Source organism: Adiantum capillus-veneris, chromosome 7, assembly GCF_014529385.1.
Source record: "Adiantum capillus-veneris isolate H3 chromosome 7, ASM1452938v2, whole genome shotgun sequence".
Taxonomy (NCBI): domain Eukaryota; kingdom Viridiplantae; phylum Streptophyta; class Polypodiopsida; order Polypodiales; family Pteridaceae; genus Adiantum; species Adiantum capillus-veneris.
The window spans coordinates 131,973,053-131,984,746 of record NC_140937.1 but is presented as its reverse complement, the minus strand read 5'-3'; the positions used below and the strand labels follow the sequence as shown (position 1 = coordinate 131,984,746).

General features: G+C 41.9%; 1 protein-coding gene across 1 annotated transcript; it reads right to left on the bottom strand.

Annotated features, from left to right (window-relative positions):
• Positions 1-2,703: 2,703 nt before the first annotated feature.
• LOC147454638 (cell number regulator 4-like) lies at positions 2,704-6,283 on the bottom strand. The gene is made up of 4 exons (XM_086517390.1): positions 6,034-6,283; positions 5,855-5,926; positions 5,541-5,744; positions 2,704-2,983 (listed from the first exon to the last, which is right to left on the bottom strand). The coding sequence occupies exons 1-4, from the start codon at positions 6,107-6,109 to the stop codon at positions 2,925-2,927; spliced, it is 411 nt and encodes a 136-aa protein (XP_086373516.1). The 5' UTR covers positions 6,110-6,283; the 3' UTR covers positions 2,704-2,924.
• Between the last annotated feature and the right edge of the window lie 5,411 nt (positions 6,284-11,694).

Here is an 11,694-nt window from a genome sequence, read left to right as displayed (position 1 = left end):
AGAGGTGGTGCAAAAGAAGAAAGTTGAGACTCTTACCATCTCTGATACTTCACTGTTATATTTTGATGGCTCTTATTGAAGAAGTCATGGTGCTGCTTAGGGAGGCATTGTCATTTATGCTGCACAAGGAAAACTTGTAACTTGTAAGGAAGCAAGGGCTAAAACTTGATGCAACAAGTAATAACAATGAAGCAGAGTACATGGCTCTTAAAGGTGGTTTGCACATTTGCTTACAATTGGGAATTAGATGCTTCTAGATCAAAGGAGATGCCTTGTTGGTTGTGAAGCAAGTATTGGGAGTATGGAAGAATAAGAATCCTAAATTGAAGAATTTATGCTATTGGACCCTTACCTATGACTAGCAAAAGAAATGCTTACATTTTGAAAGCAGTGAATTACTTGTCTCACAATGGGTAGAAGCTAAAGCTGTCAAACATATTACCAATAAGGATATACATTGCAAATTTGGTGTGCCCCTAGATCTACTTTCTGATAGAGGATCAATATTTAGAGGAGAACTGTTTGATTTCTTATGTAAAAAGCTCAATTTACAACATAGATACAATTCTCCTTATTATCCACAATGCAATGGTCTTAATGAGAGGTTCAGTGGAGAGTTGGTGAAGATCTTAACAAAGATGACCCAAACACATGGGAAGAATTGGGATTCAAAGTTGCCCTGTACATTATGGGCCTACAAAACTGCTATAAAAAACGAGCACAAGACTTTCTCCTTACCACTTGGTTTATGGAAACAAAGCTTTATTTCCAATTGAAGTAGAGATTCTTGCACTCAATTTATTGTCATTGGGAGATGAAGAGCAAACGAATACTTGGCAGAAAAGGTTGTCGGATCTACAATGTCTGCAATTTGACAGAGTTCTAGCTTTGAGCTACTATGAAGAAGTGACAAAGAAGGATCAGCTAAAGGCTAATGAATGCGTACAGGATAAGGGAATTGAAAAGGGTGATCTGGTGTTGTGATACAATAGTAAATTGAACAATACCTTTCAGAAAGAGTTTGAAATCAAATGGGAAGGTCCTTTTACTATTTTCAAGAATTTTGATAATGGCACATATCAGTTGGCAGATTTGAGTGGTGCATGGAATATACATTGTGTTAATGGTTAGAGATTGAAGAAATATCTGGCACGTTTGATGACGGTTGTGACAGATGAGATGCTATCAATAAAGGAAGACAGTGTGGAGACATTTGAGAATGTAATGAGGTTTCTGGGAATGAGTTGCAATAGTTGTTTACCCTAGGAACCTCTGCTTGTCATGATGATCAAGCAAGCTAAGTAGGGTTGGCAAGCTATGCCATACATTTTTTGGATGAGTATAAAGTCACTAGATTATGCCTAAAAGATTGACCACTAGCCTCATGTATATATGTGTACATAGCCTTGCAAGTTTTGGAAGTGGCCTGAAAAATTTCATGTACAAAGGTGTTATTTTACCAAGCTTGAGTGCTGAAGTTTTGGGTTTCTGAGTCCTCAAAAAAAATAATTTAATACATATTTTCATCTTTGCTTTATAGCTCGTGAATCGGACTTGTGCATCATGAGTTATGAGCATCCAATGTGGGCAGTCTCAACTTAGAAGGTCATTGCAGGTGCACACGACAAGGGCAATTGGGTCAACTTGATAAACTGAATTAGAAATGCTGAGGTTTAAGAATTCTAGATGTAGCCAAGATGATGGGTTTCGAGCCGTGTGTTACAGTGTGTCACTCGGTGCCGGAGCAGCAAGTTATGCTTGGCACGGGAAGTTTGATTGTCCGAGAAGCTCTCCTGCTTTGGGGGAAATCTGAAAATTTGTGGGCACAAGGGATTTGGGAGGAATGAGGAGGAGGTTGCCATATGGCGGGGGAATTATTCCACATGGGAAGGGAAAGAGTTCTGAGTGTGCTAAGCTTGATGAAAAATGAGCATATGTTTATCCACTCATCACAATTGTCTCAGCCGATAAAACGTCCCCTGTTATTTGAATTGATTATGGACAATTTAAATATTGTTGATGTTTAAAAAAACGTAATGTGAAGTGACAAAAACCTTACCACAAAAATCACTTAAAACCAAACCCCTTACGCTTTGGGGTGAAATGGCTTTGAGCGCCGCAAGCCAATAATTGGTTGTGTCCACCTTGCGACATTGCCACTTCGCAATATGACAATAAAGCTCAGAGTTTTGTCGTTCAAGCAACTAGGAAATAATTCTTATTGTTCATTTAAATCAAAGTTGTGCCTTATCAAAGATGCATGTTTTCTAGTACGTTATCATACTACCCTTTGACTTAGCCACTTTAAATTGTAAGTTAATCTTTCATGCTCTTTTGATCTTGAACATATGTAATAAAATTCAATAAATCCAAACATATGTGTCTGTGTGTGTCATAGCTACCCGGAATGGGAACAAGAACGCGAGAGTCCGGAACGGAACGGGAATGGAGAGGAGCACGGAACGCACTTTTTTGCCCCCAAATGCTTGCTTTTGTCCGTTCCGCCCCGCCTTTCGTCATTCCGCCTTGTTCCTCCCATTTCGGAACACCGTTCCGGAAGGGCGTTCCATTCCCATCTCCGTTTGAGGGAACAACACTCGTGTGGAACGCCGTTTCAAAACTTTGGACTGTATTGGCCCCGTTCTCTGTTACACTAGTGTGTGTGTGTGTGCACGCACGAGAGAGAGAGAGATGGATGATTTAATTACAAAATTATGAGGAACCACAATAATTCCATATCAATCTTTGCCCTCTAATTTCCTTCCATTGTGAAGGTGGCTAAAAGTAAAAAAATTCACTTGGCTATGGTTAAATGGAAAATATTTATCTTATTAAGTAAATAGGCTCTAACAAGGAACAAAAAACCGCATACGATAGGTCTTTCTTACACAGCGTCTAATGTATCTCACAATTATCAATTCAAATCAACCTTTGTGCATGAATTGGCTAACAAGCGGAGCAATTGGAGGAGTAGCAATATACCCTGCATTGACAACATAAAACATTTTCAAGTTAATTTTGCTTATCAATCCTTGGCTGTGTCACAAGAAGATTTAGAAATATTCAATGTATTTCATACAATGCATAACGTCATGAACTTCTGCTGGAGAGGCACCGCATACCTAGCTAGGTGGGGGGGGGGTTGGTGGTCCCCTGCCCCCAATCGTACCTAGCTAGGTATGCGGTGCCTCCCTCACAGAAACTCATGATGTTGAGGTAAGTCACAATGTGGGAATTATTGTGAGAATTTCTCCAAAACTTCTCGTGTGTTATAATAACTCGTCTCCTCAACAGACTATCCATGGTTCATGAAAATGTTGGGAGGCCACACTTAATTTCTAGTGTTAATAACTTTGTTGTGAATAAGAAAGAGGCTTAAAGACAAGTTTAACTGGCTTTTAGCAACTATTTCTTGTTATACCTCCTCACTTTGTTCCAAATGATGCTATTCATGAGCATGGCATAAGGAGGACATCCTTGCTTAAGCTAAAACATGTGAATGTCTTGGAGGCCTTTTGAGAGGGTACTTGCTGTGTTTTCTCATGTTAGTTCCTGCATTAGTTGTTTACTATGTTGGCTCATAGTGCTAAGTACAACGAAAACAATAAGAAAGGGGTAAGCTGAGCATACATGGGTTGTGTTACTAGGGCTACCACAAGGAAAACAACGGCTAATTATGGTCCAGCTCTTTTAAAGGCTCTTCAAGATCTTTTGGCTATCTTATAAAAAAGAAACATTCTTCAAACGATAAATCCTAGATTTCCAAATTAATTTTTGCTCGCTTTGGGAGATAAATAAATTCAGCATAAATTATAAGGATAAAGTAGCATTTTTGTCGAACAAAAATTCAAAGTTTGACCCAAATCTTAAAGTTTTAGATTTATGTAATCCTAATGGCTTCAAAAAATTTAAAAGGTGCTCCTAATTCAAAGGTTCCACTCAAAGACAAGAAAAAATGATGCGTTAATCTATAGCACGTAACGACAACCAATGACGAAACACATAGCTCTGCAACAATATTACCTAAGAAAGATGAATACAACATTGCACGTGAGAGAGAGAGAGAGAGAGAGAGACAGAGAGAGAGAGACGAAAATGTTAAAAAGAACTTATAAAAAAACGTTAAAGAAAAAGTGAAAGAGCAGAGAAACACCTATTTATATGGATACAAACGATCTTTTGACTTTCCATCTTCATTTGCCTTTTGACTTAGACAATCTTTTGACTTTTCATCTTCATTTTTCTTTTGACTTTCCACTTTTATATGTCTCTTGACTTTCCTAGACAATCATCTGTCTTTTCACTTCCTAAACTCACCCTTAACTTATGCACTTGCTATGTTTTGAAAGAATTTTTATTTTTCTGAGATTGGGAGATCTAAATAGGTTTCCTAATCTTAAAAAATTTTAAAGGTGCTCCTAATTCAAAGATTCCATTCAAAAACAAGAAAAAACACAATGTGTTAATCTATAGCACGTAACGATAGGCAATGACCAAACACATAGACCAGCAACAATATTACCTAAGAAAGATGAATACAACATTGCACGCGAGAGAGAGAAAGAGAGAGGAAAACGTTAAAAAGAACTCAGAAAAAAACGCTAAAAAAAAAATGAAAGAGCAGAGAAACACCTATTTATATAGATACAAACGATCTTTTGACTTTCCATCTTCATTTGCCTTTTGACTTAAACGATCTTTTGACTTTCTATCTTTATTTTCCTTTTGACTTTCCACCTTCATATGTCTCTTGACTTTCCACTATCATCTGTTTTTCCATTTCCTAAACTCACCCTTGACTTATACACTTGCTATGTTTGGAAAGAATTTTTATTTTTCTGAGACTGGGGAGACCTAAATAGGTTTATGGATAAGAAATATGGCATCCTTATCCTTAAAGTTTCAAAGATTCAACATGGTTTATGTACTTGAAAAAGCACCCTAAAGCAAGTGTTTTTCCATATATATTTCTAACCTCATGGTATGTATTGGCTAATGACTACCTTTTATATAAAGGCATGCTCTTCTCTACCCACAACCATCTACAAGATAAAAGGCATGCTCTTCTCTACCCACAACCATCTCCTCTTGTAGGCCCGTAGCCTACGCCTACCCTTGTCCTGACATAAACATTGCTTCCCAATCAAATCAAACAACGTCGATGCGTCCAAAATGTGAATGTCCTTTATTTGTCTCCTCTAGCACAAAAAGATTTAGAAATTTTCTCATGTAGAAAAAGGAGCCTTTTTCAGTGTTTTTCATACAATGTTCAACAGCATGAGCTTATGTGAGGGAGGCACCGCATACCTAGCTAGGTACGATTGGTGGCCGGGCCGGCGGTCCCCTACCCCCAATCATACCTAGCTAGGTATGCGGTGCCTCCCTCACATAAGCTCATGATGTTGAAGTAAGTCACAATGTGAGAATTATAGTGAGAATCTGTCCAAAACTTCTTGTGACCCTATGAGCCTTCAACAGGTCGCAAATTAGGGCTCTCTGGGATTATCGAAGGTTAGTAGGCAAAGCTTTTGGGATGATACCTTTGGACGGGTCCATGTTCCGGTTCTTGAGCTCGCGGTGCGTTTGGGAGATGGAGCAACAGAGGCAGCAGCAGTCGGTGAGGACGTCGTTGCAGGGGTCCGCGGGAAGGCCAAAGCGCATGCGCAATTTCTTTCGGTAGCCGCACGTGTAGAGCCAGCCAAATGCAGGAAGCACGCAGAATATCAACCCCCCTTGAAAGCACGCTGCATTAAAGGCCACACCACCAATACGTCAATAATCCCACATTACAATAAAATCAATCGAGCCAGCTACTTCAGATGAACGCTATGCAGAGGCACAATATAAATCCCACATGTGTTTCCGCTGTCCAGAACATTGACTACCTGCCCCACAGGAATACACGGGCAGCAGCAACTGCAACAACCTGCGCCATTAATCAAATTAACCAATGATGAGTACTCTCTTTTTCCACATGGTAAAAGCTCTATAAGGAGACCATATTGTAGTTGCAATTACGGCAGCCCTACGCACAAGAGGAGGGATCCTCGAAACAGCCACAAAGACCCGTTGTCCATTGTCCCTGCTGGGGAGCATGAGCTGCGGCCATGGCGAGAGAGAGAGAGAGAGAGAGAGAGAGAGAGAGAGAGAGCTCAGGGAGGGAGATGGCGTGAGACAGCTTTTATAGCTGAGCGTACAGATGTGTGTGTTTTTGTGTGTGTGTGTGTGAGAGTGAGAGAGAGAGAGAGAGAGCGCACAATAGCACAAATTGCTCAATATCTCTAAAAGCATGCTGCCTGTCAAAGCCTGCATGCGTGACTGGTTCAAGATATTGAGCAACTTGCACATCAGTGACTAGTTCAAAACTACTTTATTGAGCAATGGCACACAGACACACACACACAGAGGAAGAGAGGCCGGGCCAGGCCATATATACTCTAAAGAGAATACGTATCATCGAGGTCTCCAAAGTTGTGATGGCAAAAGTCCACGTCCTCCGTTGTACACGGGATGAAAAATTATAGCATACACCCCCTTTCTCCCAAAACGATGGGTAAAGGTGCCCATAAGAGCTGGGAGCCTGGGAGGCTGGGAGTGATCGTGCTCGTGCGCTTGTCGAGGGAGTAGGCCTAGGTCGCACCTCTCTAGTGCCACGGTGACGTGAGAGCTTTATAAGGAGTATATAACGATGACGTGAGATCTTGTGATTGAAACGGAGGAACGGGTTTGCTAAAATATAGCTTAGAGTAGATTCGCACGGGTTGGAATTGACCCCAGACGTCGCTTGTGCTTAGCGTTTGCACGAGCTGGAGTAAGTACGTGGTAGCATTGAACGAGCTAGAGTAAGTACGTTCCCACTCTCCAAAAAACTGTAGAGTTGCAAGTCCATTTCCTTGTTAACTCGCGGTGCGTTGTAGGGTTGAGTGGCCCACCCTCGTTACTCCTTCGCATTCAAGTCTCCACCTTGCAACCAACCCATGCACCACAAACTTCTCACACTCTGGTCCAGTTCACATGAACGTCGGGTTGCCAACAAGTTGGAAACTAGTTGCGAACTTGAGAAGTTCCCATGGCAGGTTGCTGCCCAGGTTGTCAATTTCAGGTTGCGAAATAGTTGCGATGCTACTCCTAGGGGAGGAGGTGGAGCAGGCTGGAAAGCGTAGGAAACGACAAAATTTTGTTCTCTTTTCAGCTTTGAGAAGAATAAAAAACGCCAATTTTCAATGTATTTGTGAAACTTTGGCTTTCCATGTGAGCTAAATACGTGCTAGTGGCTACCAACCGGCAACCAGTTGCCAACCTTTGTGCCATGGAATCGACTCTCTCTCTCTCTCTCTTCCCTTCACACACACATTTGTGGGCCTTAGCCCTGAGGATGTCCTTCCTCTCTCTCTCTCTCTCTTTCTCTCTCTCTCTCTCTCTCTTCAACCCGCTAGGAGTCCAGGACTAGCTATAGGTGGTCAACCAAGTCACCACGTGGCATTATTGCATCTCGTGCGAGCACTCGACTAAAAAGGAGCAACGTTGGCAACATTTGGGGGTGGGAGTCATGTCGACGCCCTCTTAATACCTATGGTTTTTTGCCAGTGCTAATCGGAGTATTTGAGAATTCTTCCTTTTTCTTCTCATTTTCGCGCAAGAGAATTTTGGGAATGGTTTTGCTAAGCTTGAATGCACATGGCGGGTTGAGCAACTCCTCTTTGGCTACAACCAGGCCTGCATCGCTGAGCTAGTTGCGCAGGCTCTCATACACATTGCTGATGCTGCCTACATCTACTGGCAAATCCCCAGCCCCTACGGATGTTACCGACCCTGCATTTCGGCGCCAGCTTCCATAAACAGAATTCTCTCTCTCTCTCTCTCTCTCTCTCTCTCTCTCTCTCTCTCTCTCTCTCTCTCTCTCTCTCTCTCTCTCTCTCTCTCTCTCTCTCTCTCTCTCTCTCTCTCTCTCTCTCTCTCTCTCTCTCTCTCTCTCTCTCTCTCTCTCTCTCTCTCTCTCTCTCTCTCTCTCTCTCTCTCTCTCTCTCTACGTGGCATCCTATCCCAAATCACCCCCGATATTTTGTCATAAATTCCCAAAATGCCCTTCAAATTTCCTAGAATACCCCAACCTTGAGATTAAATTTCTCCAAAGATAAAAAAATTGTAGCCTTTCATAAGAAGACCGAATCCAATGCCAAGGTGACTTGCCCCCCTCGTGAGTCGGATCATCTCTCCCCATCAACACGGGTTCATTAAAGGGAGATCCATATATGACAATATCTTGGCAGCAATGGTAGGAATAGAGTATGCATCCTTCTCCAAGCAAGAGTGCATCTTGTTGCAGCTAGACCTCGACAAAGCCTATGATAGGATAGAATGGTCCTATATAGAAGAAGCCATGGGAGCTCTTGGCTTTGGGCCTCGGCCTCGCCTTTGTCGCCTCATATGCACACTAGGCGTTGGCAACCAGACAGAGCTCTTGTTTAATGACAGAATTGTGGGATCTTTTGAGGTTAAAAGGTCTATTAAGCAAGGATGTCCCCTGGCGCCCTTGCTGTTCACCATCGGGTTGTATCCTCTCATTACGATGCTCGAAGCCAGTGCTGCGCGGGGAGAGATTTAAGGTCTAGCATTACCGGGCAACGACCAGCTACTGGCCAAAATGTTCCCAGCTAATTCGCTCCTATTCTTGAAGGCGTGCCCTCAAGTTGTCATGAGAGCTCTGGATATTGTGCAAACTTTTGCCGCGGCCTTGAGATCCAAGTGCAATATAGAGAAGTCAAGACTAATCTCCCTGTCGGAGAACGACTCTTTTGACCCTACAGTCTGGATAGGAGAGATTATCTCAAAAGAGAGTGTATTTGGACACCTGGGAGCCCCCGTAGGGGTGGACGTAACCCACAATCAAAGATTTCACTGGGTCATTGAAAAAATAAGCGCCAAAATGAGAAGGTGGGAGTTTGTTCTCCTACCCTTCCAAAGCCGGATTAGAGTGATCAATGCTTTTATGATCCCGTATATTGCTTTCCTCAGCCCCGTGCTCAAGATGGCTAAATGTAAATGGAAAGAATTCTTAAAACTAGTGAAAAGGTTTCTTTGGAAGAACAACACGTAAACCTCCCGGCCATGGCAATGGGCTAGATGGGAGGTAGTTTCTCAGCCACTAGACCAAGGAGGGCTCGACATTCTTAACCTTGTATCTCATGCTAAGGCCTTTGTGCCAAATATTATGGTCTCATTGGCTAAACATGACCAAGCTTGGGCTATCATGACCAATGAAATGCTTGATGCAGCAAAACTAGGATCGAAAGGGGGAAAGTGGAAGGGGGTTGTGATGCATGACAAACTTCCCAACCCGAAGTGGTCTTATCTTAGATCTGGTAGACTCTCAGGAGAGTTAATGAGGAAGTGCAAAAGTGCTGTTGAGGCTTTGGAATGGGGGGAAGTAACCAGATACTTTAAGAACTCCATATTGTATTGGTCCCCTTGGCTCTCTAAAATATTGGGGCCACTGCAAAGCCCTTACTGGATAGAAATAGCCAGGAAGGTAAATAATAAGGGGCTCGTTCGACTAGAGCAGTTTTGGGATGGCAACAAGAAGTGCTAGAAAACTGATGACTCTTTAGCCATCCAATTTCAACTGGATGGATTTGAGATCTTATTAGTCTATAGGGTGATTAAAGAGCTTGATAAGGTGGTGCCAATTTGTGAATCCAACTTTGAATGGGACGCTTGGAGATGGCCCGGGAGTAGCCTCTTTTGGAAACCACACTGTAAAGGCATTTACCATGCATTAATGAACGGGGCTAATTGGTGTAGCCCCCTCAACAAATTATGGAAGAGGCACAAGACGGAAAAACGCTGGGAGGGAGTCATGGAGAACATCTGGAAGCCAAGATGGCCTCGGTATATGAAGATATTTCTATGGAAAGTGATGTGGGGTGCTCTATCGACGGACGTAAAGATACAAGAAAGAGGCATCGCGTCCGATCGTGATGTGGGTGCGACAGTTACATGGCAGCAGTATGACTACCAGACATACACAGGGCTTTGAGGTGGCACATCTCGTAGGTTGCGCCTTACATCTCATTAGTGAGCCACGTCCCTCTTCATGCATGCTTTTAGGTCCATTGCGTATCCATATGTGCATCATGCGCATCGCGCAAAGTAGCAAGATCGTTACTTTCGTGTTTGTCTTGCCGCCTTCCATATTGGCACTATGGTCTCTATCGTGGATTTCAGAGAGAACCACACCTTTGCCCCATATGTTATTAGGGTTTTTAGCAACTCACAAACACCAAATAATCCAAAATTAGGAGCATTTATGTCATTAAGCTTGTGTTCAGATGATTATTAGTAAAGAAATAGAATTCAAAATATATTCAAGAACCTGCATCGCGGCTGAATTCTGAAAATAGAAGAAACAACATGAACACCATTACACAAGGGTAAAATCTCTTCTCCTTCTTCCATTCATGTCCGTCAAAACATAACAATGCCAAGGATAACCACATATCCTGATTTGAAGAGGTACATATCCCTTTTCATTACAAAAAACTAAAAATAACTTGAAAGGCTACAAAAACTTTACTGCAAAATAATGACTCCTAACTTAAGGGTTTAACACCTGGCACAACCCGGTGGTAAAATTTTTTCTTCAGCCAAAACTTTAGACTCAAATTCATTACATCCCTTGATCAACATTTGAGTGATCATTGATTATCATAATGCAAAGTGCAGTGCCTGGAACTAAATCCAAGATACACAAGCTACACTATGGCACTACAACAAAAAAGGGGTCCTTCGACGAAGGTTTCAACGCTCTCCGTCGAAACAACCATCGAAATACGCGTACCTACAAAAACGTCTCAATATGCATAGAAGGACACGATTATCGAAGCATATTTCGACGTACCTAGCAACACAGATTGCAACGACCATAACATAATTTCTTTTTCTTGGGCAGAGGACAGGCAGCCTGGCCTGTGCCCAGGCCTATGCCTAGTGAAAAGATGGACATAGCCACAGCCAGACTGCATGTCCTCTGCCCAAGAAAGCGAGGAGCACCAAAATCAACGGTGCTCCCGTAGAAATTTCGGTAGAGTTTTTTTCGTTTTAACATAAACTTAAAAAGAAAAACCATATGTATAGGCCTCCTACATGCTATCCATGTAGGATCTCACATGAGATTTAAGGCAAATGAAAGAAATGAAAATGAACCATGTGCAAAACCGTAACCAACTTAAAACCATAACCATAACGAACTTTGTGCAAAACCATAACCAAATTAAAACCATAACCGGCCATAACCATATTGATCAAAACCATAATGATAACCATAACCATAAACAAAATAATAACCATAACCATAACCATAATGTTAAACATAACCATAAACAAAACAATAACCATAACCATGTCTATACAAGAAAAATAACCATAACCATAAAGAAAACAATAACCATAACCATGTCTATACAAAAAAAAGACACAGGAGCATGTCTGTGTCTCACAAAACATATATATGAAATCCACTGATGACTAGGTGTCACAACCTGCACATAAGACAAGTCACAAAATTAGTATTGATATTACTTCACATATACTTATTTAGTTAAATCAACTCACACATATTAACATCTCACCTCAATCGATTAGCGAGACTCTAAGGCCTCCCAGTCTACAGGCTCTCCTGAGGCATCAAGATCATTC